The 27,475-nt window shown below is 37.2% G+C and overlaps 1 protein-coding gene across 2 annotated transcripts in view; it reads left to right on the forward strand.

The window, feature by feature from the left end:
* The window catches only part of LOC126969522 (uncharacterized), an 89,105-nt gene that overhangs the window by 32,383 nt on the left and 29,247 nt on the right, over positions 1-27,475 (forward strand). For both annotated transcript variants that reach the window (XM_050814987.1, XM_050814986.1), the window contains 20 exons: positions 1,759-1,861; positions 2,452-2,576; positions 2,656-2,706; positions 3,987-4,107; positions 5,366-5,496; positions 6,717-6,767; positions 6,863-6,965; positions 8,421-8,545; positions 12,995-13,042; positions 13,509-13,617; positions 13,778-13,893; positions 21,423-21,473; positions 22,239-22,341; positions 22,706-22,833; positions 23,402-23,452; positions 23,560-23,620; positions 23,972-24,102; positions 25,341-25,461; positions 25,591-25,733; positions 26,920-26,970. In XM_050814987.1, coding sequence (XP_050670944.1) covers positions 1,759-1,861; positions 2,452-2,576; positions 2,656-2,706; positions 3,987-4,107; positions 5,366-5,496; positions 6,717-6,767; positions 6,863-6,965; positions 8,421-8,545; positions 12,995-13,042; positions 13,509-13,617; positions 13,778-13,893; positions 21,423-21,473; positions 22,239-22,341; positions 22,706-22,833; positions 23,402-23,452; positions 23,560-23,620; positions 23,972-24,102; positions 25,341-25,461; positions 25,591-25,733; positions 26,920-26,970 — 1,923 coding nt within the window. The remainder of the gene's footprint in view (positions 1-1,758; positions 1,862-2,451; positions 2,577-2,655; positions 2,707-3,986; positions 4,108-5,365; positions 5,497-6,716; positions 6,768-6,862; positions 6,966-8,420; positions 8,546-12,994; positions 13,043-13,508; positions 13,618-13,777; positions 13,894-21,422; positions 21,474-22,238; positions 22,342-22,705; positions 22,834-23,401; positions 23,453-23,559; positions 23,621-23,971; positions 24,103-25,340; positions 25,462-25,590; positions 25,734-26,919; positions 26,971-27,475) is intronic.

Genomic DNA, 27,475 nt, shown 5'->3' on the forward strand with positions numbered 1-27,475 from the left:
CTACTTAAATATTGGTTAATGTTAATGGACAGAGATAGTAATGATAAAATGATAAACGATGAGTCATATACGGCAGCCGTGTCTCCAGATTCTTTAAGTGGAAGATCACCCGTGCAAAATCTAAGCACGTCGTCAAAATCAGCGAGTTGGTTTCAAGATACTTTGAAGCTGCTCTTGACGACGTCAATTAGCCTCTGCCGCCAATGCACATGGGGACTGACACCCTGGCCCATATACGGTACAAGAGAAAGCCGATTCTTGACTTGACTTGACTTTTAACGCTCGACTGACGGTCAGCGCTGATGTCGGTTGAGCGTAGCTATAACTATGAAATAATATAAATAATGCTAATAATTATAATACATATGACCGCGTTCAACCCAGCGCTGATGAATTGACGCGCCTAGAGCTACGTAGCGCTGACGAGAATCGTCGGTCGAGCTCGACGATCCGCTGACGCGCTATGGCGATAACTAAGTGCGTTCAGTGCTATGACGACCGAGCGACCGAGTGACCAAGCTCTGTTTTCTTTGGACCTAAAGAAGTCGAGCAGGCTGGATGACATGACTAATCAAAAATACTTCTTTATAATCACTTTGACACGGGTTGGAACTGGCTTACTATAGGCAATTTCTGTTACCTCGCTGCGCTCAAAAGTTATGGAAAGCGTAATGAAACGCCAGCTCTGGGTTTATCTAGAGGATCACCACTACATCAACAACGGACAGTACGGCTTACGCCATGGTCATGCAGCTGGCGATCGTGTATGGCACAAGGTGCTAAATAGAGCGAGGCAATACTTCAGCTCGCTCAAATTGTAGCGGTCTACAAAGCGAAGGTCCGGCAACAATTGGAGCATTGCTCTAATGTCCTGTCTGGTGCACTCCAGACCTCAGTACGAACCATTTGACCGCGTAGGTTATTACAGTGCTCTATGAATGGCCAACCATTGTTAGTGTGATCCAGTGCTCTTTGAACGGCTAGTTTACTTTGCGAGACGCCGCTACATTGTGTCTTCTACTGCATTTATCACGGAATTTCCATAGAGCTCCTTGACCTGATTCCTGCCGCTTTGGCTATCATTCTCACTATGTGGATGTGTGGAATTCATTTTCACTGTGGTTTTCAAGGAATATTCTTCCACTTACAATAAATCTTTGGACTAGGCTTCTAAGCGCCGTGTTTCCAAGACGATACGAAATGAGTACATTAAAAAAGCGCGCATACCTTCCTAAAAGACCAGAAACGTTCCTGTACAGCACACGAATATGGGCCAAAATGATCACTTAATATCAGACGGACTCTTCCATAAAAAAAAACTCTTTAGTGCGGATCAGGCATATGGGCCAATGTGTTAATCTTCTTAGGGATCTTAGGTAAATAAAACTAGTCAAATAGTTGTGATAACCTACTATTAATTGACTACCATTTATACTCATTTTATATTTTTTTATTGAATGAACGACCACCCATGTTAACTTGCAATACTACTGGAATGAATTGAGCGGCGCCGATATTTAGAACAGTCAATAATTTGATTAATATAACAATATTAAAGCTAAACTGGTCAGGAGTTGCAAGAACCAATTATGTGTCCTTTGGATAGAAATACACTGAAAATGCTCTTAAAGCTATCGAAGATGTGAAGTGTGTTGATGGTGTGAAGATGTATGTATTTGTAACATTTTATCAATGTAGAAAAAATATATTGAAAAGCATTATCCAGGTGTTACAGATACAATGTTTTATTTTCTCCAGATATAGCGTTACAAATTCTACTGAAAATGATGAAAGGAAATGCTAGTAAAGATTTAGCTCAGAGGAATAATTACTCCACAAATTATGGAACTGGCGCGGCTGAGTAAGATGAAAAAACCTGTTTTTTATATTGCAACTTATGTTAACCGGATACAATTTATTTATTGTCCTTTTCCGGCTAATCTCGAAAAACACGAACATTTCTTTTTGAAGGACTTCACAAAATGAATTTAGGGTTGTGAAAAGTCTGATCTTATTACCACGAAAGCATTAGAAACTGTAGAAAAATTTAAAGAAATAAAGATTTTAACTGTTGCGTCTAAAATTTTCTTTTATGGTTTCTTAGGCTTTTACAACATGATCACAGAAAATGTTCAAAATTTATGTGGTAAACGTTCCCATAACATAAATTACTTTCTAAATCATACGATAGATTTGGAATCGAGCGACCGCCGTCAGGCTATTTTAATTATAAATTTGATTGTATCGAAATTTTATTAATAAAAAACAGAAGAAGCCCGCGGACAATCTTGCGCCTATTCTTCTCAGGTCTGAGGCATTTATTTGAATGTGTGGTAGTTTTTGACTTTCAATGAGTGACTTAATATTCTATTTTGGACAAAAATATTTGAACATGAACCATACATATACGGCACTGTCGTGGTTCACCACCCGTTTGATTATCTATTACAGGACTGAAGCTGCGCCGATTTTGATACCATTTCTGCCAATCAAAGACATTGCGGACGAGGTTAAACAGAAAATAAGCCCAGACGCGGAAAAGGTAACGCCGCCAAAGTTAAAAATCGCCATGAAAGGTACGTTTATTATAGAAATTTCAAATTTATTAAATATTTCAATATTATATATAAATATTGATAAACAATCATTTCGCAGCTGTTGTTCAGGATGTATCGCGGTATTTATCACAACCAACCGCATTAAGAAGTAAGTACACTTTTCTCAAGACGAAATATTACCTGACCAACTTTTAGTAAGCTTAGTAGTAGTCTCAGATCATTTATACGTCTAGATAGACTTTGGCAGCCGTGAAACCGCAGCACTAACACACCCTAGAATACTATATACGAATAATACACACCAACCTCGATTAGGAAGAGAGTAAATATTCGACTTTACTATTTAATTTAAGATGTCGAATAAAGATAAACGTAATTAAACTGATTATTTCGAACTAGAAAAGACTTAAATTTCGAGATACATGAGTTTAGGGTCGTTGTGAGAAAAAATGTATAAACCTTAAACGGTTCTATTGTGATTTGTAGGGTAAGCGGTACTAACCTAATGTCGATCTTGTATTGCCTCTCATAGTGTCTGTCTAGCTTATCTGTCTGTGTGCCTAAATATAAAATATAAACAAATTAGATTATATTCATCAATTAACTGTAGCAAGTTGATACTAACACACCGACCGTTCTCGCATTTGTATTTAACTCGTGTTCCCATATTTAGATCTGCTTTCCACTTTTCCGATTATTATATTTGTGATACCAACACATTATTTCCTTGCTCCATTTATCCTTCCCTCTTATTGTGTCCAGTCAACCTACAAAGGAAATTCGAATTCAAATAATTTTATTCAAAATAGCATTTAAAATCACTTATTGAACATCAAAAAACTACCACCCTTTAGAAATGGTATGCTTCAAACCTGAGAAGATCGGGCGCAATAAAACTCAGCAGGCTTATTTTTTAAATATCCTGAGGGTGTTCGCTCCATTCCCAGTACAGACTGGGACACAGGGTTTCATTAAGAAAATCATTTGAGTTGTAGCAACCTTTACCACACAAACGTTTTTTAGCAATTCTTTTATGTTTCGTAACACATTTGTTAGGTATTCATATTTTTCGAGATCTACTAAGTACTAATCTATTACTACAAGACAAGACTTACTAACTTTAGTTAACCGAGTAGTAGGCATAACAAGTTTATGTTTATTGAAATGATTTGAGACTCATAGAAATCAGTCTCGTGCCAGATTTTGGTGACTCAACACGTCCTGAGGATGCCTCGTGTAGAGGCGAAACACGTGTCGAATTGTTTAAAGACAATTAAATATTGGCGGAATTAACACTAAAGAAACTCAAAACATTTGAATAATTATGGATTTCCGCGAAGTAACGCCTACTTCAATAAAAGTTTGTTTGTTTGTTTTAACCGGAGACCTGCTTTGACTATTTTTTAAATATTAATCTTCAACTATTAGGTGGTGCGGCAGGAGACAGGTATCCACTGAACTTGTTGGCAGCTGTGAAGCAATCGCTTGGAAGTAGACCATTATTTAAATTCAAGAGTTTTGGCCAGACTTATGCTGATGCAGCAGACGTGTATGAATTTATTTTGTATCTTGTTTTTCTTAACAAAACTAATCAAAGCTAAAAGAGCCTACTGTGAGGTAGTGTTGCTCATTAAAATAACTCGGTGTATCCATGGTGATACCACATGGACAACTAAAAGGGCAACACTCCTGCAATTCCTCTAGTGCTGAAAGTGGATTGTAGCAGTGATCACTGACTATAATGTGACTCGTGTGTTCATATTTCTTCTCAACCCACAAAAAGATACTCCTTATAACTACTACACCTACTCGACCGCGCGGTTTTTAAAGTGATATATATGTGAGGTGAGACCTTTGGGATTAATTTTACAAATCAAAATTGGTGAACGATGCGGGACTCAAACCACCTCCTCTCTGGTTCCATCGGAGCTTTCTCGTATCTTAATATTATGTGTCAATCTAGTGTCCTGATGTTTGTTTTCCAGTGAACAGATTTTAATGGGGATAACTTCATGGAGTGCGGTTTAGTCCAAATTGAGAGATAGGATAGGTGTTTTATTTCTATTTGGGACCCATAGTTATTTTTATTTCTCATATTTGTTTTGTATAGACATATTTTCTATGAGAGACTTTATTGGCGCATGGATTGACAGTTCTGCTGTGTAACAATTTAATTTTGACATCAGGGAGCATATTTTTCGAAATAGTTCTTTAGTTTATGAAATATTATTGACAAATTAATAACAAACAGTATTTATTATGTACAGAACAACGTCTGTCGGGTCAGCTAGTTAGTTTATCATTGAAAGAGCGGCATTTCAAGTCAGTTTCCTAATATGCTGTTATCCATGCATCACGCGAACGGTTGCTCAGTTGGTAAGAGCGCTCGGACGGAACCAAAGAGGCGCGGGTTCGAGTCTCGCCTCGTTCAAAAATTTTGGTTACAAATTTAATTTGTTTAATTAATAACATTCACACTATTCACAATGAAAAAGTTCGGAATGTATTTTAAAGGGATGGGAATAAGAAAAATACAAAGATTGGATACCTAGGTATTATGAATTGTCTTTAAGGTTTTATGTAACCAGAAGAAACATACCATAACCTTTTGGCTGATAATGAAATAATATCAGACATATTTTGCAATTAATAGACAAAGAAAATAAGTTGATAATTTTTATTAATAGCAAGGCGAATTTTGTAAAATAATTGAATAGCTTCTGCGTATGTTTGCCTAGACATTGCCTACTTAGACTACACATGAAATATTATCAATAGTTTGGTATACAAATTAATAAATATTGCAGGCTGAAATATGCTGGGCCGTTGGAAAGCGATCCCACTCAAAAATCTGAAAATTTAAAAGCTGAAATTATGACTGAAATGAGAAGAGGTGTTCCGCAAAGACTGGCGCCGTCAATCACAACAGATCTGAAAGGTAATAAACGTTTTACTGACATTGGTAATCATTTATCAGGTGATCATTTTTCTCTGAGATTCTTAATTTATTGTGCATTGTGCACACCATTGCTGCTCAAGTCCGTCTGTATCGGGAGCATTGCAAGCGTAGCCAGCAATGTAATAGACAATAACTGTAAATGTTATAGTCTGGCCATAAATATTGTTAATTCAACTTTGAAACGTGTATAATATATTAGAAACGTCGATAATCAACTGCCATTTTACATATGTTATCGAGGATAATATGTCAATAATCATTATATTAATTAAATTAAAGTAAATAGTAAAAGTAAATAACTTAAGAATCGCTGAAGTTGCTGCAATCTTTTTAAATACAAGAAAAATTGTAACAGTCGGGACCTATACTAGAAATGGAGGCCTATTTCCTCCGTGTTTTTAAATTTAAAAATATTGTAGCGATTTTTAAGTTAAGTGAAATCGGGTACGACGACATTTCTGTTTTAGGGTTTTTTCATTTCCAAATTACACAGAAATGCAGTTGGAATTTAGTTAAGTTTGTATTTGTGTGGTAGTTAGTAACTGTAATATAATATGATCTGTAATCTCCGTCATACTCTATGTAATTAATGACTGTTGAAGTTTAATCTATGTCTAACTCTACGATTTACTTGAAGATTATACATATAACTAGCTGACCCAGCAAACGTTGTATTGCCGATATTAAAATCGCGATACTAAAGTAACTGTTGATCGTAGATGGGTGAAAATTTGAAGTTGTATATATTTAAAAAAAAAAAAAAAATCGTGTGGACCACCCTTAACATTTAGGGGTATGAAAAATAGATGTTGGCCGATTCTCAGACCTACTCAATATGCTCACAAAATTTCATGAGAATCGGTCAAGCCGTTTCGGAGGAGTACGGGAACGAACATTGTGACACGAGAATTTTATATATAAGATAAAGCCTGCATAAGATAAGGCGACGACCGATTATATCTTAAGCAGTATCAATAGGATATAATAAACATTGTCACGGCTTAGATATAAAAATAAATAGACTCTTTTGAAACATTTTAAGGAAAAAGATACAAATTCCAATGGCTTATTATAAATAAAAAATCACAGTAGACTTAATGTACGAACTCTCATATTATATGAGAAATACTTTCTGTTTTTTATGCTCGCTATTGAATAAACATGGATTTAGTTTAAAACTATAATTAATGAAATAACAGGTACAATGGATGAGGCTGCAACGCATTTAGCAAAAATAGGAATGGAGAAAGGTGAGTTTGTTACTCGCAGATCATTATGTTTAAATTGATAAATTCTATTATTTTTTGTACGATATCTTATTGAGCTCTTTTTATGTGATTGACAGGGGAAGCATTACAATACTTAGTTAATTTAATGAAGGAGCAAGGTGAAGCACCATTGGCACAACTGCAGGGCTACCAACAAACGTACAACGATGGCGCGAGAAGGTCGATTATTAGAGTACATTACTTTTACCTTTGTCACAAATGTCACCATACAGTAATAGAACAGTACTTTATCTTCATACAAGAGCGTCCGAATCGACACACGCACACATACACATGACTTACACGGCCGCTTAGCAATCTTGGGAAGGCAAAACTGTTGAGTGCCACGCCGTACCCCGCCGAGATTGGTCACTGTCCGAATTAAATTAGCTTATCTTTTTGTATGTCCGCCCAGACGTAAATATAAATTTCAAGGATATCGCTGCGTTACGATGTGACTTAATGTAAAGCCTTCTAATTTGAAAAATATGGTATTTAAATAATCATGATCAAATCAAAGGAATCCTGGCAAGATTTTTATTATAAAAAAAAAATGAGCGTGTATGCATGTGTAATAAAACCAAGACGCTTAAAAAAATTATTCTTTTGTTATTTTATGTATTGAAAGAACAATATTGTAATAAGAAAAGTATTAAATACAACTAATGAAAATACTATTATACCGTTTGTTTTAGTTAAATAACGTTTTTTAATTATTAAATTATTTTTATACAATTAGAAACTACAACTTACAGATATTGAAATGTGTTCTCATCCATTGAATGTAGTTCAGTAGACATACGATATAAAAACAACTTATGGTAGCTGTAGTATGATACAAACTTCCCTTTGATATTTGTTCCTTAAGAGGTATAACTTCAAAAACAATAGTTTTTTGTGTCGCGTAAGAGAGTAGAAAACAATCTTATTACCACAAGCAGAGTGCTTCATATTTCTAAAATTATTGGAACGAAGTTCCTTACGGCAGGCTTGGAGGGGATAGGGATTTTGCTGCGCGACCGAACTGAAAAAAATGTGATAGTAAAACCGTAAGAAAAAAGTGCGTGGAATAAAACCGTTAAATGAGACGTGCGCAGGCGCGACAGTCGCATACACAAGCGAGTAGTGTATATATTATCAATATTATTATATTAATATATGATAACGATTATAGCAATATTAGAACGATTTTTTTTTGCAATTTGTGTCGATTCTACATTAGCCGAAGGAACTTCGTTCCTACCTGGTGTCCCACGACAACACATCTTTTTTTTTTATTTCATTTTTTATAATCTCTAATAAAATGCTCGCAAAATACCTTTATTTATTTACGGTATGTGGGATTGATGCATCTAGTATTATACCCAGTATGTCTCGTTTTTACGTATTCATTTAATGCATTGAGTTTTTGAAGTTTTAATAAGTATTTTTGTTGCATCACTTTAAAATATTGTGATTTGTAAAACGATGAGGCTGTAAGTGTTAAATTAAAAGAGTAGCAATGAGTATCTTGCCACTTCTCATTAAAGCTCAACCTTTTCCGAAGTGGTAGTAAATGTAAAAAGAAAAGAAAACTTTTGACATTCATAAGTGTCCTTAACCTACATAAATAAAGTGGTTTTGATTTAATTGTAGAATCGAGGTTGCTCCAAGCCTAGCAAATGAGAAAGTGGACAAGGATGCTTACGAGGACGTCCGAGGGAAGTTCAATACTCTAGTTGATGCGAAACCCGCGGCAGAACATAAGAAGCACATGCCAGGTAAGTACAGTGAACTTCATAGACGGCGGGATATGAATGAGCCCAAAACTTGAGTTACATCTCTGGCGGTTTTGTCATGATCAACAATATCAGTGGAATTTTAGTCTGTTATTCATTTGTGCACCGATATTATAATATATATATATATAGATTATAACTAGACTCCAAATATTCGCAACGCAAGAAATTTATTCAACCACCTGAGGTGTTCAAGCACGGGTACTGAACGCTCATTGGTAAAATAATGATCGCAACACATCATAAGTGGTCCAGAAATAATTACATTAAATAGTAAGAGTCCTACCTCACCGAGACGCCATGGCGATGTCGCCGGCTATGTTGGCTGCCAAATGGAGTAGCCAAAGGGTATCCTCTGTTTCGTGCATAGAAGAAATCGCACTTATTACTTATGTGCGTCGCTAGCTTTATTAATCATGATTTAAATTATCATTAATCATTATTATATTACAACAATGACACGCAACAGCAAGAGAATACCTTAGGACAGGAATTTGCAGATTTTTTAAAATTATACACGGAACCTATCTTAATATGAAACTTAGATTTCTCCATTCCAAGATGTTTACCAAGACGACCGATTAATAAAATATTTTCAAATCTAATATAACTATTTTTATAAATATTTTCATGACATTGCTTATTTTATTGTTATGGGGCAGTGCGGCCGATATTAATACTATCTTTGTGCTGCAGAAGAGGGCTATTCGCGCGATTTATAACCTAGGTCCTAAAGAATCATTAAGAGAAAATTTTAAAGAAATAAACATTTTGACTGTTGCTTCTCAATACATTTTCGATAATGTTTTGTATGTTCATAAGCACATTGAGGAATTTTCTAGAAACTGTGACATTCATAATGTTAACACGAGGAACAAACATAAACTTGTTATGCCTACTACTCGGTTGGGTCGAGATAATAAGTCTTTTGTTGGGCGATGTATATGCTTCTAATTCCCAGAAAATGTACAAAACAAATGTTACGAAATTTAAAAGAATTGTTAAAAAACGTTTGTGTGGGAAAGGTTATTATAGCATAAACGATTTTCTTAATGACACCACGGACTGGGAATAAAGCGAACACCCTCAGGCTCTTTAATTATAAATGTTTATTGTACGATATTACATTGTAATCCATATTTTATATTAAAAAAAAAGCCCGCTGAGTTTCTTGCGCCCATTCTTCTCAGGTCTGAGGCAGTCTCTTTTGAATGGGTGGTAGATTTTGACGTTCAATAAGTGATTTTAAATCCTATTTTGAATAAAAATATTTGAATTTTGAATTTGAATTTTTTTTGAATTGACATTTTTCACGACACCACGATGGACAATAGTTTGTGTTAGATTATTAACAAGTTAACTACCTTTAAATTCTTACTTTACTTATTTCTTTTATTGATTAAAGTTACTTATTTTTTTCTTATTTAAAATGTTGAATGTACCTTATTAGAATAACCAACATAAAACTAGTATGTAAGTGCAAATCAATGGTTAATGTTAAGTTGAGTTACTGATGGTACATCTAATTAAATAAATAAATAAAACCTATGTTGATTGTAGTTTGTACTTGCTAACATAAATAAAATGTTGTGCTAATGTTAAAAAAAATTATAAACTTTGTCTCTTAAAGATTCACTTCTACCATAGTTTTAAGAAACTCTTCCCTACAGTCATCCCACGAACATGTCTAACGGGGCAATTATCGTTTCTGTGAGTATCAATTAATAATAATTAACATCTATCTATTTCAAGATACAAGATAGTGGATATGACTTTTTTAATAAAATCAATATGGGTATCATTTTCGAGTTTTTTTGGGAGTGTCAATTACAAATATTACACCCATTTCGAGATCCAAGATGGCGGATGTGACTTTAAAACGAAGCCATTGCGAACGTCTGGAAAAGATAACAAAAAATTCTCTTAGTAATTTTCACCAGAAAAGGTGTGTTTGCATAAACAAAAACTTCAATGTCGTGTTCATTTCTTACAAGTCGGACGATGGTGAACACACAATTTTATTTCAAAAGTCCAGCATTATCGGCTGCCCTCGAGAATCATGAAAACAACACCCATGATGAAAAAGTTGATTATTTCATGTAGCTCCAACGTGTACTTAAATTTTGACACACATCAGTTTCAACATCCTCAAAAACTATTAAAACGACACCCACTCTTATAAAAAAAACTTGATAACAGATATTACAGCCTCCATCTTAGTTTAACATTTTGAATTATTTCACGAATTTATTACAATCGATCTCATGGACTTTAAATTCGAATACCTAAGTTTAAAAAACGATAGCTCCGGTTTTGATGGAGCCGAGGTCAAAGAGCTGTATGCCACGCGAACGCTGGCATTTTTAAAGAGATCGCGGTCTTGACGCGACACTCGCTACTGCAACACCGCGAAAACCTCTTAGGGGCCTCGTTGATGCACATGTTTGCGTGAGTGTGTCACTTCGAACGTTTGTTGGTAGTTTACAGTCTGTTTCATATGTCCACTGTGCCGAAGTGGTGTTTTTTCCAAACTAAGTATATGAAGGTTCAAGAAAATATCCATATATAAATTTTTTAACTAGGTGAGAATGTCAGTATCATCTTTATATGAATTACTGAGCTTGAATTACATAATGAACATTTCTGTATCGAAACTCATTCTTTCCACGAACACGCACGCGTCTGTCTTGGCGACCGGTTGGACACTGAGTAAGGCTTCGTTCACACGGCATTTTGTCCTGCACGTTTTTTGTAATCGTTTTTTTAACGTATAGTCAACCGGGTGTTCATATGGTAAATTTTCATTCGTGTAAAAACGAATAGCCGCAGTTGTCACAGTGAGTAGACGTCACTGATGGATCCACGCTGCCACCCCTCCAAAAGACGCTCAGGTACTAAACGCTTCGGTTGCTATTCGATAAAAAACGTATGACATCGAGTCGTGTGAAGGAGACAAAGCTATGCCATATGCCACTGCGAACCGAATACGTCAAAGTTCATTCGATTTGTTTGACAAGTCCGTTGAGTATGCGTTTAAACGTATAAGCGGTACACGTTTTTTTGCAGTACAATCGACGTGTGAATGGATCTATGTACGTTGTATAGTCACTATTTATACGTTAAGAAGTATACTGCAAAAAATCGTGCAGGACAATGCCGTGTGAACGAAGCCTAAGTGAGACGCAGCTTGCTCGTGTACATTTTGCTGGCGACGTCGCCTCCACACGCTGACAGTCGTGGATACGCTTCTATATTGGTGACGTTGCCCAACCATCACTAAGTGAGTTAACTGTCCTTATTAATTATAATATGAAATGTTTGGATACGCATCCGGTAACGTTGCTATGATCTCGCTATGAGCTCGGTGAGGTATCGCAATTGGCTATTGCAAATTATAACATTTACGTTACTAATTTGGTATGTAATCGTTTGCCCTTGGTTAGTCATCTGTGGCGGGCGGTTTATTTGTCATGATAATATTAAATAATAAGGTCCTAACAGAGGTCGTTTATTCAGGATAAACGACCTCTGTTAGGACAACAACTCGATACTATACCATAGATGAGAACTGGGCGGATAGATCAAGATTCTGAGAGCTGTTTTGTAATCTCACAACATACAAATAACTCGATTGAGGCTCGCACACCAATCCCATACAAATATAATTCGTGTGAAGGTCAGCGGCACACTGCTCCCGTCGCGTCGCCCGGACATGGACCCGCGGACGGCCATTTGTAGTGAATATAGTCGTTAAAAGTCTCTTATGTCAAACTTATATGTGTTTTGTAACTTAAAAACGTTCGCTATTTAGAGAAATAAAATAGCTATTCTCTCATGTTAGAGCGATAAAAATAGCTCCAGTAGTTTTAGAAGCAGTAGTAAATTTAAAGTTGAAGACAGCTTCATTTCAATAATTTTTATTACATGGTATTATACGTTTTACAAAATTGTTAAACTTTTGGATTGGAGATTACATATCAGTCCCTAACATATAGTTTATTTAAATCTTCCAGTTAACTCATTAGGACCTCAAAGATGATCACTTCACAATACCAGGCGCCTTAAGGCTGCATTTTGTGCTCGACCGACTGTCAGCGCTGACGTCGGTCAAGCGTAGCCATAACTATGGTACGTACAGACCAGCCCTAATGAATCGCTACGCGCGTACAGCTACATCGCGCTAACGAGAACCGTCGGTCTTACTTTTCGGTCCGGCGTACGTCGGTCCGACAAATATACTACAATTGTACACGCGCAATCAAGTTGCTGTCAGCTGAGCACTAGGCAACATGGTCAGCACGTACGGGTACCTACGCGCTACTGATTTTCCGCGCTGAGCATCGCTCGGTCAATCACTAAATGCAGCCCAATAATAGTGAATGGTAATAAATTGAAAGTGTTATTTATAACATTAATTTCATTATCTAACAGGTATCATAGAGGATGCTTCGAAATTTCTAGCCAAACCCATGCCAGAGAGTAAGTTATATTCAGAGATATTTAATTGTACATACAAATAGTTGATTTGAGATAGTTGGAATCTTCAAAATTTGCCATAGAAATACCAAATGATGACAGCCAAGTTAAATGGTTTATTGTTAATCATAGCTTTATTTGATCCCACGATACAGTCCCCGACTAGTGTGGCGATTCAATGACAATCACAGTGTAGTCTCATAGACAAACGCTTGTAAAATATTGTAACTTTAAATTACAGAATTTAATGACTATACATATGTAAAGATCTATTTCAATAAGTTATTCTTATAAGAATAAGAAATACTGCATAAGAATGCAGGCAAGTATTTTTGTTGCTACAAAATATAGTCCACGCGACTTCTAACCGCTGGTATATATAAACCCCATAAGATTTAATTAATAGATTCTTATAATTGCGTTTGTTCCCTTTTAAACTCTGGCGTTGTATTGTTTTGTATTGTTTTAGCTCCAGCCGAAAAGCGTCAAATATTAGCAGATTTAATGACTCGTCAAGGTGATGCCGTATTGGGAAAAGAAGATATCTACAAAGTTACTTATACCGAAGGTGGTCGGGAGTAAGTAGTTTCATTAATATCTCCTGAATGTGGTGAGTTTTGTGATATTTTAATGATATTCATCAATCATCAATCGAGATGAAGTTAAATCTTTTAAAAGGAAGTGTCTACAATCAACATAATCTCACTTCTTATAAAATAAAACTTGTTTCTTATCCAGATTAATGAAGGCTCCTGTGGGCGTCACAAATTCCGTGGACGACAACAAGAAACAAGAGATTTCCGATAAAATAGCAACTGTCATACCAGATAAGAAGCTGGAAGTTCAATTGAAAGGTTACATCATTTTTCTTACTTTCAGAACGATCATCTATTAAGTGATCAATGCTTTCTTTTGTTCGTCTAGTTATAATCTAAGTGGGCATGGTTTCAATTTTTTTTGAGCAGGCAGTTGTTTAACAGGTATTTCACTACGACTTCTTATGTTATTTTGTATAAGGAGTGGTGAAATATTATTTAGTAAATTGAGATGGCTGTCAAGTTGTTCTCAAGTCTAAAGGTCTATAAAATGGAAGTTTGATCCAATAGTGAATACTTATTAATAACCTAACCTACATGCTGTATGATATATGATACTGATTAACTACCTACTCAAAATGCTGTATGCGATTTACAAAAAAAAAACACTGCAATCATGCCTCCACGTCCCTCAAAAGAGTGATTTCTGACGCCAAGTCAAGCACATTGGCAGAATTAGCGAAAGACTTGCACGCCTTCCCTTGGAAAATCGTGCGTTTTGGTCCGAGTGACCAAGACAACGCTGTACTGTAGGAAACTTCCTCCATCCAACTATTCCACTAAACGGAAACGTGAAACGCGAAAGAGAAAGCTGTTCTCCTGGAATTCCTCTTCGCGTCTAACTTGACTTTGGATGACCAAGGTGCACCACTTAATGGGAATGAGACATTTTATTGCCGCTCAGAATTTTTATGTTACCATCAACTGTACGTCCTGCTCGTCCCGTCGCTCATTTTCATAACAAAAAAACCACCACCACATATTCCGCGGTGCGAGTGATACATGTTGGAGCTAGAATTCCGACATGGCACCCTGGACATTCATAAATCGAGCGGTCCCTATGGCATTCCCTCGATAATGCTGCGGACATGTGCTCCAGAACTGGCACCGGTCCTTACCCGTCTTTTTCGGCTCTCCTACTCATCAGGCGTAGTCCCACATTTACCAGTATTTGATTCAGATCTTTTTTCAAATCATATGATTTAACCAATGTTTTCTTAGAGCCTACTATAGTAACTGGCACCTCCAAAAGCTGTATTGATAACATATTTCCCAATTATAAACCTATTTCTCAGGCAATAATTAACAAACTGAGTTCAGACCACTTTAGTCAGTTACCCTCTTTTAATATTGAGATCAATAAATGTACTAAAATTAAAAAGTTTACGTTTGTTCCTGTGAATAATAGGCGGCTGGAGAAATATAGAGGCAATGTGTCAGTTAAACTCTCAAATTTGGATTTATTCAAATATAATGTAGCGGCCAAATCCGCTACTTACTTCCGCACCGCCGCTTATGTTCTTGGACCACACGACATCACGCCACATCGTACGATCTATGACGACAGCCTACGTCACGGGTGGTGCGAGCTGCGAACCGGCTGCATCGCGTGCGCGTCCCCGCGCCCGCGCTCCCGCCGCACACCGCGGGCCCTGCGCCCGCCGCCACAGCTAGGCCTCCCGCGCCCGCGCCCCGCGCGTCGCATAAATACCAGAGGCGATCGCCCGCGCCACGCATTCTGCACATTTATTTACCTCGCGCTCACAGCTTTCCGCTTGCTTTATTTTTGCTTTGTATAGACGCTCATTTCATTCTACATTTTGTAAAGTATTTCTTTTAATTAGTAGTAAATTCAACCTTTCATCTTTGACTCAATCTTTCATTCTTACTTCGCTTCAAACGAATATCATAGCATCCCTAGCTCAGCCAGGGGTAGTCATCGAGAAGTCGTAGGAGTAGAATACGTGCTACAGTGGTGTAGCCTCTCTACGAGGCCATTTGCTGCGGGATGATAAGCTGTTGTGGTGCGGTGGTCGGCGCCTACCAGCGCGGCGACCCTCTTGAACAGCTGGCTGTCAAACTGGCGGCCGCGGTCGGTTATGATGCTCTCGGGGCAACCGAACCGCGCAATCCACCCAGTTACGAAGGCGGCAGCGCAGGATTCTGCAGTGATGTCCTGCAAGGGCATGGCCTCCGGCCATCGAGTGAAGCGGTCGATCATGGTGAGGCAGTACCTGTGACCAACAGAAGAAGGTAAGGGACCTATTATGTCCATATGGACCTGACGGAAGCGAGCTGAAGGCATTGTGAACTTTGCTAATGGAGCTGATGTGTGGCGAGATATTTTACTGCGCTGACATTGTTGACACTCTTTGGCCCATTGTCGACAGTCCTTCTTAATACCCGGCCAAACGAAGCGTTGTGCTACCAATTGCGCTGTGGCTTTTGCTCCGGGATGACTTAGACTATGTAACGTGTTGAATACCTGACGTCGGAAAGCTGAAGTAACAAAAGGTCTGGTGTATTGAGTAGAAGTGTCGCAGAATACCTGAATATCAGAGTTCTCTAGCATGACCTTTTCTAATTTTAGGCCTGACCCACTTACGAGTAAGTTTTGAAGTTCAGCATCAGAATCCTGGGCACGGGCGAGGGACTGGTAATCTAGGGGCGTTGTCATCTCTTCAACCCGAGACATGCTGTCAGCTACTGTGTTGTCCCTCCCAGGGATATACCTGATCTCAGTGCTGAATTGACTGATGAAGTCCAAGTACCGGAACTGACGAGGTGAGCAGCTGTCACGTTGAGTGCTGAATGCAAACGTAATGGGCTTGTGGTCAGTGTAGATGGTGAATGTCCTCGCTTCAACCATGTATCTGAAATAACGAATCGCTTCATAAATCGCCAATAATTCCCTGTCGTAAGGGCTGTACTTTTTTTGGGAAGGGCTGAGTTTTCTGGAGAAAAAAGCGAGGGGTTGCCAGGTGTTTCCCTTACTTTGCTGCAGTACGGCTCCAATAGCGTGGTCCGAAGCGTCAGTCTGTATCGCCAGCTCTGCTGTGGTATCTGGATGTGCTAGGAGTGTGGCATGGGAAAGACTAGACTTACATCTTTTAAATGCTTCTAGCAGCTCTAGAGTCATGTTGACTGGGTGTGATCCTTTGGTTTTCGGTCCAGCTAGCAAGGCATTAAGCGGTGCTTGTATTGCTGCTGCTCCAGGAATGAATCTTCGGTAGAAGTTGATGACTCCTAGGAATCGCCTCAACTCCTTTACCGACTTGGGTGGCGGGTAGTCTTGAACTGCCTGGACCTTCTCCTCCAAAGGTTTAACGCCTGCTGCGGACACTGTGAAGCCAAGAAAAGTTACTTCATCCTTACCAAATACACATTTCGCTGTGTTTATCAGTATGCCGTAATCTGTCAAACGTTGAAATAGCTGGCGAAGGTGTTGCTGGTGCTGTAATGGAGATTCAGAGAAGATTAGGATGTCATCAATGTACCCAAAACAGAAGTCTAGGTCTCTAAGTGCTTCATCCATAAAACGTTGGAAAGATTGTGCAGCATTACGAAGTCCGAATGTCATGTAAGGGAATTCAAATAATCCGAAAGGCGTGGTAATGGCAGTCTTAGGAATATCGTCAGCATGGACTGGGATCTGATTATATGCTTTAACGAGGTCCACCGTAGAAAAGACTTTTTTGCCTGCCAGCTGGTGCGCAAAGTCCTGGATGTGCCGCACAGGGTATCGGTCTGGAATAGTGCGAGCGTTCAATGCTCTGTAATCCCCACAAGGTCTCCAGCCGTCGTTTTTCTTACGTGCTAGGTGCAGTGCTGAGGACCAGGGGCTCTCTGATCTCCGAGCTGTACCATTTTGTACCATCTCTTCCAACTCCTTTTTGGCAATGGTGAGTCTCTCCGGATCTAACCGACGAGGGCGGCAAAATACTGGTGGGCCAGGCGTCGTCCTAATATGGTGAACCGTGTTGTGTTTTGGTTCACTTGGCTTACCAGCTGGGCGTGTAATGTTCGGAAACTCGCGTACAATGTCGTTATACAACGAGTCCCCTGGCGATGTTGTACGTACTGATGAGATGTCCTCCTTGTGGTGCTGGCGTGGTACGGCGACGGACAGTGACGTTACCCCATCGACCAGGCGGTGATTGCGGCAGTCGACGAGCAGGTTATAAAAGCTAAGGAAGTCGACGCCAATGATTGGTTTGGAGACGTCTGCCCGACGACGACGGCTACTTATTAATCCCAATGAAATGTATGATATGTTATTTAAAATAATTTAAACAGAGTTTGCTTCTATGTTTACTTCTAAGACAGTCAAATCAGATGGTCTCCTGTCATTTAATGATTGGGCAACAGCTGGCATTCAAAGGAGCAGGCAAAGGCTATAAGAACTATATAGTGAGAGATCATTGTATAATCATGATGCATCTTTTCTCGAGTATGTTAAAAAATACTCTAAATTATTTAAAAGTGTTTGTTCTATTGCAAAGTCTATGCATATCAGACAGATAATTAAAAATGCACCAAATAAAATAAAGATGACTTGGAATGTTATTAACTGGGAATCTTGAAGATTGAAAGACAGCAACATTGAATATAATCTATCAATAAACAATACAATAATTCAATCTCAGCAGGAAGTTGCTACTGCTTTTGAGATTTTTTTTTCTCAGATTCCAGTTTCTATCACAAACACTCTTGTCTCCTCCACCAGTGTTGCTGAGTCACTTCTTCTGGAAAATGTTATAGGATGTCAACAAAGTTTCAATTTTAGCTTTGTTAGCCCTGGAGAAATAATTAAAACTTTTAAATCTCTAGACATGAAAAAAACTGCTGATATATGGGGCATTTCTGTTAAAATAATAAGTTCAATAATTGATGTCATAACACCATATCTTGCAATAGTATTTAATAATTGTATTAATCGTGGCGTGTTTCCTGACCTTCTGAAACATAGTAAAATTCCACCAATATTTAAGTCGGGATGCTCTTCTGACCCGAACAATTATTGTCCTGTGTCGGTTTTGCCGACCCTTAGTAAAATTTTGAAAAAATAATTCTAAGCCAAATGCTTACTTACTTTAACACTTATAAGTTACTTCATTCGAAACAATTTGGCTTTACTAGGGGTCGTTCAACAACGGATGCAGCTTATCAAGAATATTTTTGATGCCTGGGAGGAATCACAGAATGCACTTGACATCTTCTGTGATTTATCTAAGGCTTTTGATTGTGTCCAACATTCAACGCTGGACAGGAAGCTATGTCACTATGGCATAAATGGAACTGCGCTCGATCTTCTGATTTTATATCTAATCAATAGAATTCAGAAGGTGGACGTGAATGGTAGGAGATCTCCTGGGACTCCTCTCAGTATGGAGGTACCACAAGGGTCTATTCTCGGACCGTTTCTCTTCCTTATCTATATAAATGATCTTCCTAATCTTATTGAGAAAAAACATAAGGTAGTATTGCTTGCGGACGACACTTCACTGATTTTCAAAGTGAAAAAAAAACCAAGCTATGTATGACGAAGTGACCGATATTCTATCTGACATCGTGTACTGGTTTAGCGCTAATAACCTGTCATTAAATAGCAAGAAAACGAAATGTATAAAATTTACCGTAACAAATGTAAAAAATGTTGATGCAAGTGTTTTGTTAAACGGAGAGGTGATAAAATCGGTGGAATCTGCTAAATTTCTTGGCATTACTCTGGATTCCAAATTGCAATGGGGCCCCATATTGAAGGATTGGCGAGCAGACTTAGTTATGCAGCATACGCGGTTAAAATGATTAGACAATTAACTGACATAGATACGGCGCGACTTGTATACTTTAGTTACTTCCATAGTATTATGTCCTATGGTATATTGCTGTGGGGCAGCGCTGCCGACATTAATACAATATTTGTGCTGCAGAAGAGGGCTATTCGCGCTATTTATAACCTAACTAAGGAGTCATTGAGAGCAAAATTCAAAGAAATTAACATGTTGACTGTTGCTTCTCGATACATTCTTGATAATGTTAGTGTGTTCATAGGCACATAAGTGAATTTGCCAGAAACTGTCATAACCATAATGTTAACACCAGGAACACACATAAGCTTATAATGCCTACTACTCGACTTAGTCGAGTTAGCAAGTCTTTTGTGGGGCGATGTATATGCTTTTACAACAGGATCCCATAAAATGTTCAAAGCAAAAGTATTACGTTATTCAAAAGAATTGTTAAAAAACGTTTGTGTGGTAAAGGTAAAATGTTATCATAAATGACTTTCTTAATGATGCCACCGATTGGGAATGGAGCGACTGCCTTCAGGCTATTAAATAATAAGTTTAATTGTACAATTTTGAATAAAAATATTTGAATTTGAATTTGAATTTGAATAGGTAGGCGGCTTTAGTCCACCCTATCCCTAAGAAAGATGAACTCTCCGATCGGTCCAACTACCGCCCCATTGCCATTACCTTAATTTTCCCTAAAGTAATGAAATCGATTTTCAACCATACCTACCAGCTGATCAGCGACTGACAGTACGGTTTCCGTCAGGGCTGCTCAGCTGGTGATCTTCTTGCATATCTCTCCCATAAATGGGCGCAAGCGGTTGAGTCGAAGGGAGAGGCGAAGGCGGTGAGTTTGGACATAGAGAAGGCCATCCTATGGGCTTCCCGAAAGGTTGTGCAAATGGGTCACTAGCTTCTTGGTCGATCGGAGCATCGAGTTGTTATCAACGGTGCATGCTCCGACTTAAAAGCCATAAACACTGCGTTCACTCCCCTACACTGTTTCTTCTGCATATTAATGATATGCTGCAAATCAGCAGTATTCATTGCCCTGCGGACGACAGTACAGCGTATACTTCACCGACCGTGCCAACTTGTCCTGGGATAGCGTCGACGACTTATTTCACGCCTAGCAATTAACAATGAACTAATACATTTTACATATCATTTTTCAATTTTATAATGTTATATTAAAGTATACAAATAGTATTAATACTCAATACTTATATTTACACGTGGAAATGAAAAAACTAAATAAGGCGCCAATTCGGCCTCTCATGGAGTACTGTTCTCACCTCTGGGCGGGTGCTCACCAGTACCAGCTTCTTCCATTTTACCGCATACAACGAAGAGCGGCTCGAATCATGGACGCTCAAGTTATTCCCTATCGGCTTGACTCTTTGGCGTTGCGTAGTGGTTCTCTCTGCAGCTTCCACCGCATATATCACGGGGAGTGCTCAGAGGAGCTGTTCGGGTTGATTTGGCCGAATTTCACCACCGGAAATTACATACAAAGTATTACCGCATCACGGTTACGTCTGACATTCCACAACCGCGCGTTTTGCTAGAAATTTCTTGCCTCGCACAGCCACTTTGTGGAATCAATTACTGGCTGCTGTTTTCTCGATCCGATACGACTTCAAGGTGACCTTCAAGAAAAGAGCATACCCACCTTAAGGGTTCCCGTAAGCCTCTTGCCCGTTTCCCTCCTCTGATATAAAAAAATAGTTAACATTAAATGAGAAGAGGGAAGAATGTTAATGGCTGTCTTTATTTCTTTGCAATGGGAAAATTCTTACATATGGTTATTTCCTTGTATCGAAAGGTGACAAAACCTACATGATTCTCACTGTTGTGAACTGCACGTTACCGATTCTCTATCGAGCAGTAGTACAATAAATAGTAATGAGATATGAGGGTAAAATCACCTTTTAAAAATCCTCAAGGCATTCGTCGATGCCTAGAATAAAAACTAAATTTTTCTTTCAGATAGCGTCCAGGAAGGATCGGCTTATATAACGGATATACTCAAAGGACGAGGTAATTATATTTGACAGATTGCTTGTAGACAGGTATTATTTAATTAATTATCAATTTAAGTGCAATATCAATTTTTAAAAATGCTCGAGAACACTTAGAACACAACACTAGTTTTGCGAATAATTTGCGAACAAACGCAACAACTTTCGGGCGCCTCCGGGAGACGATTTTAGAGAGTCAAAAGCTCAAATTCAAATAAGATGAAAAATTACCGCCATATGCGTACAGAGTGCAAAGAAACATATGATGAATAATAAAATACACGAGTATTTGAGTATTGCAACTTTGGATTCATAAATAGAGCACCAAAAAACAATTTAATGGACGTCTCAACCACCAAAAACAAAATATACGGATTCATTTTATTATATTTTGGCATCTGTTTACAGATTCTGAGCACAAAAAAATATGGTGATATTAGTATTCAATTTTGGGTGATTTCGTGAAGTATGGTCTTGTCTGACAGGTAAAATTGAGCGCTCGGCTTTCAATTCGCGCGCTTGACTCACAAAAATCGCCTCCCAGGTATCCAAAACATCTGCCTGTTGCTAACCGAAAATAGTCCGTATTTCTAAGGCTCCTTGATTTTTATTTACTGTAGCTTTGTCTCTCCTGAGAATACTCCATTTAAAACTTCATAAAGCCGCTTGCGCTCTGCTATATTCTAAGGAATGATTGTGTTGGCTTTTGATTCTGAATCTCTGTTATCTAGATTGGATAAATAATATTCTATTTTAGTATAAACATTATCTAACAACTCTACAGGCGAAGTAATGAAAGCTATACACGACGGCATGAAGAGTGAAAAGGATAAAGAATTTCTAAATATTGGAAAATTCTCGAAGTCTCATGGCGAAACTGCAGATATGTAAGTTGTCATTTAATCATACTTTTGAATATGGGATTGCGAAGGTGATGGAATCAATGGGAGTTCAGAGTTGGCATAATCATTTTTATATTATTATTAGTCTCCTGCAGGAGACGCATTCATCTACGGTCTATCCATACTCATTCTGTAGGGCTGCTTAGTCGATTTGACATAATACTTTCAAAGCACCCACAGAGTTTTAAGTGATGAATTTCAATCATTATTATTACGAATGGAAAATGGCACCATCCAATGATAATCATAGTCAATCACTTATATATGTGACGTAAATAAAACTTAATTATGCTACTACCAAGCAATAACATGTAGGTCGTTATTTACTAACAAAATTAAAATTCTATAGGTTATCGAATGCGTCGCATTTTGGTGGTCAAAATCCCTCACCTGTGATTGTAGACAAAGTAGCACCGTTGGTGAATGATATTATATCTGCGAAACAAGTGTCTGCGAAAGCGAAACCATATGTGACAGGTGTGTGTAATTGAACGTATTTTATAGAATTCGACAATGTAGTAGGAGAATCAGGTACACTGTAAACCGCTGAATATACATGCAATAGGTGGAAAAATGAGTGTACGGTTGGTAGGTGACCGTCCATACTCTCTTGCAACACAACAAAATCTTGTTTCCTCTTGTGTAGTAGCATTGTGGCAGAAGCGTTGCTTTAATTCTAAAGATGGACATAATTCTTTTTCTTTATCTTTTTTAGCGACACGTCCTGAATATATCTCGTTCTATCACGTCCTAGTACCACATAACCGAGATTATGAGTTTCAGAGATAGTGTTCATTATATCAAATGTTAATAATGTAAACGTACTTATAATGTTCCTTCAAGAAACGAGTTCCTTCAAAAAATAGACACCGTTTATGAAATTTCTCCCTATGATTGATGGGCGGAGGTGTCTACTCAGGCAACCCGAATTTGAGAGCTTTGAGTAAGAGTTTAATATTTAAGATGTACTGTATTTTGAGTAGACCTCGTAAATAACCTTTAATTTGGATAAATTGATGTAAATCTTCGATATTCTCTTTTCCAGAAACAACTAACATAACTACGAATTACATCGCTGGAATTGCTACCAATGAATGTTAGTACCTAAACGTAACAAAATGAATTATATTTTTTTGTAAAATTAATAGATACCTTCCTTCTTATATATTATTTTAATATATCCTTTTAAATTATTATTTTAAGGTGGGCTGGATGCTAAAGCTCTCGCTGAGTTAGACGCAGGAAAGGCGCGTAGCCAAGAAACGTAAGAGAAGTAACGTTATTTACAATTTATATATAATTATAAATTTTCACAAACGCAAATATAATTAAACGACAACCACATTAAATCACTATAATTCATCGAAGCGAATCTAGTAAGTAAATCGTGACTGTTCCATGGGAGAGAGAGCGAGAAATATTAATATAAATGTTGAGCACCTCAACAAGAACTTTTTTGTGAAGTAAGCACAGCGAAACGTAGCATCGAATTAATATCTAGATATTTTATGAAAGTATCTCATAATTTTTTTGCCTGAATAAGTGTTTTATGCGTAATTATTAAGTTATAATTTTTAATGTGTAACAGCTCTAGTTTATTTACAAATTTTCACAGAAAAATGGAACAAATAGTCAGTGAAGGAAGCAGACCAGAAAACACAGAAACTGAAAAAGCAAGACTAGAACGTGAAAAATCTAAAACAGGAACAAACGCAGACAGAGAAATAGCTAGAAGTGTAGTTTTAGGTAAACATCATTTCATATGAAGTCCTCATCATCACCTCACCTTTCATATTAATCAGCTAGTAACGAAAATTAGGTCCATTGTTTATGCCTATTGGTGTTATTATATATCATAGAATAATAAGTACGTATATCAGCTAATTTCATGACGCCCAAAAATAGCACGCGCATGTGCTTTGGATCTACTGACTCACTCTCTTTCTCTCTCCTACTTTATAGTTTCTACCTTTGTGTATCTTTCTTTCTCTCTCCCTCTTGCGTTGGAATGTTGGACGCTACTCGTTGCTAAAGCTCGCCCTGGCCTGAAACAGATATGCTACGCGCATACGTTCGAGTACCACGCATTCACTCTTGGTCTCTCTTTCTACTTCCCCTCCCCAGGAGCGTTTAACGTAACCTTGTTGGAAGTCGCATTAGAAGTTTCACTTGGATAGAAACTTTCTTTCTATACACAGTACTTTCGTCACCAAAGAATATATAATAGAACAAGTAATGACGAGCGAACAATTTGGAATTGCAATTTGCCTCGAGTGAAAAACCTCAAAAATTTTAAGCACTACAATTGCGCTCGTCACCTTGAGACATAAAATAGATGCGAAGTCTCATTTGCCCAGTAATTTTACTATTCACGGCTAATTTTATTATGCTAATCTTAGCAAATAAATTGTAAAGTGCTACAAATACTTTTGAAATCTGTTAGACAGCTCTCAAATACATTTAAAATGCTATTACTTCATAAATTATAAACTGACCGGTGTCGTTTTATGTCAAATTTGATTCGTAGGATTTGAGAGCTGTATGAATTTTAAACATCCAATGAATTGCTAAAATCTCTTGTGTAACTAACATTATAAGAGTGTTATTAATCACAGCCACGCTAGGTACACAGGTTATTGACTTATTGGTTCAATTTCTTGCTTTAATGAACCTTATTACCTAGGTGAGATATCTTCTTGGTGTATGTAATGGGTTGCTGCTTTATAAGAGACGTTTACCCCAAAACAGTGATAAGATGAAGTCGTATAAGAGAGAGATAAAATTTGTTATTTTAGATAGAGCCAGAGACCTGGCTATCTCGATTTTCGATCAGACACCGAAAATTCCCGCCAAATAAAGTAGATGGACAAAATATGCCCCAAAGTGTACAATCATTATACACCTACTTATTATACAATATTTTTTTCAGGCAGAAACGGTAAATCGCCTATGGAAGATATTCTAACGTTATAATTATTTTTCAGAGGTTGATGCAGAAAGGGAACAGGCCTTAAAGATATTGCACGGGCAACTTAAGGCGAAAGGTGGCGAGACTTTTTACAAGCAACCTCACAATCATTTAACGCACAACCAGGCATCAGAATGGTTCTTAAGAGTCAATTTTTTATAATTTTAAATATTACATAAGACTTGAAGATAAATGATTGTTTACACGAAAATAATTTAAAAATTGAAAAGGAAAACGATTTTAACTGTTTTTAATATTTATAACAGGCTCTTAATGAATCCTCCGATGGTGGTGGACAGATCCGTGAAGGAATCAGGAGATACCTCCCGTCTCCACAAGAAGTTTGAGAGAAAACTTAGCACACTCGTAGCGACAGTAACTCCAGAAGAAATGTACGATACTATGCAAGGTTAATTAATTAATTTATTTATTTTTAATTTATTCAGAAATCCAACAATCGCACACTAATGCATAAATAACATACAATAAATAAAGAAAAATATATCTAAGTATACAGATAACTTACAGGGTTACACATCACTCAAATAAAAAATAAGTAAAATTGCATATCCAGTTTGTCATCTTTCTTATTTTTTTATCTTATTTATTTTTCTTTCGGGTTTTTTTTATCGTAAGTTTCATTTTATGTGGGTGTATACCATATACGATACACTGATTCATAATGTAACTTAATACTGGGGCTATTATGGTAGCGACAAATTTTATAACTGTTGTATTTAGATCATCGTATCCTTTACTATTTGTGTTTTTTAATGACTTTATTGCATCCAGAATATCACAGGAGTTGTTCATCAACACATGTTGGGTTAAAAAATGTGAGTTAGGTTGATGATGTCTAGTGATATTGGAGTGATCATTATAACCACTTTTTTTGCAATCGTTGTTAATTTCATCTATAAAGAAATCGTTGAATGCCTGCGCTGCTATCATTTGAGGATCAGTGACAATTTTCGATCCAATTCTAATGGCATCTATGTCTTCTCTACAGATATTGTTCAAGTTACCGTTTATTATTTCCAAGTGGCTTTTGTTATATTAGAGGATTTTTTTATTATATAGTTATTTTGAGAACTCTGTGTAAGTTTTATAATTAATGTAACCTTTAATTTAATTATATCTGATTTACATTTAGTTAATCTTGACGTCCACAATAGCTTCCTTTTTATTTTACAGCAAGTTCTTATACCTGGAGAGCTATCTATGTCGTTTTGTAGAGGAGATTTTTATTTTTACAATAGGGAAAAATAAATTAGAGAATAGTAATATCAAGTCAACAACAACAGAGTACGCCTCTTGAAAGGATAAGCTTTTCATAATATTTATTCATATTTTCGTTTATGAATGTACCAGTGGCTTAGAAGAACGCTTCTCTTAGTTGGAACTTGGACAACCTGCGCAGTATGGTCAGATATGGATAGTTCGAATACCGAACTAGTGCAGCCACGTATATTTACAAAGTTGTCTATGCATGTATTGGTGTTAACTTGTATTGTGGATATACTACTAACTAAATGTTTCTATGTACATTACTCGTACTATAATTAAGTTAATTACAGAGACTTTTTACTTTTCAGATGTTATAATTGAATCTTCAAGAATATTATCAGAGTATTTCGTCACTAATAGTAAGTAGCCATTTAACAATGTCCACTTAATTACTTGCGTACAAGGCAGAGCGTCTCGAATATTCTGAGATCCATTACTCTGTGAATAACCCCATACCATAATGTGTTAGACTCAAGGGGCTTTCCGAAGAGCTGTGTAGCCCCTAATAACCAATGTTATTTGATGCGTGTCGTCGAATTCCAGCATCGTACTACAAGTTTCACGACTACCCTCAAATGCGGCTTTCAAGGTTTTCTTTCACTAAAAATTAATCATTGGGATAAAATTAATAAAAGACACGCGCTGTATTTCCAGATCGTTAGGTATCAGGTATGACTTAATATTATATACCTAGTCTTGCCATATACTGAAAAAAAGAAAAAAAAATCTATTGCAAATAACATTTATTACTTTAACAGTGTGTTAATTTTATACATTAATATAAAACAATGAAAAATATAAAAAGATTATTCGAAGTAGTCTCCATTCAGGACGTTGAGGCCAGTTATCAGTAGAAGCACGCAC

This window comes from Leptidea sinapis, chromosome 18 (assembly GCF_905404315.1).
Source record: "Leptidea sinapis chromosome 18, ilLepSina1.1, whole genome shotgun sequence".
NCBI lineage: Eukaryota > Metazoa > Arthropoda > Insecta > Lepidoptera > Pieridae > Leptidea > Leptidea sinapis.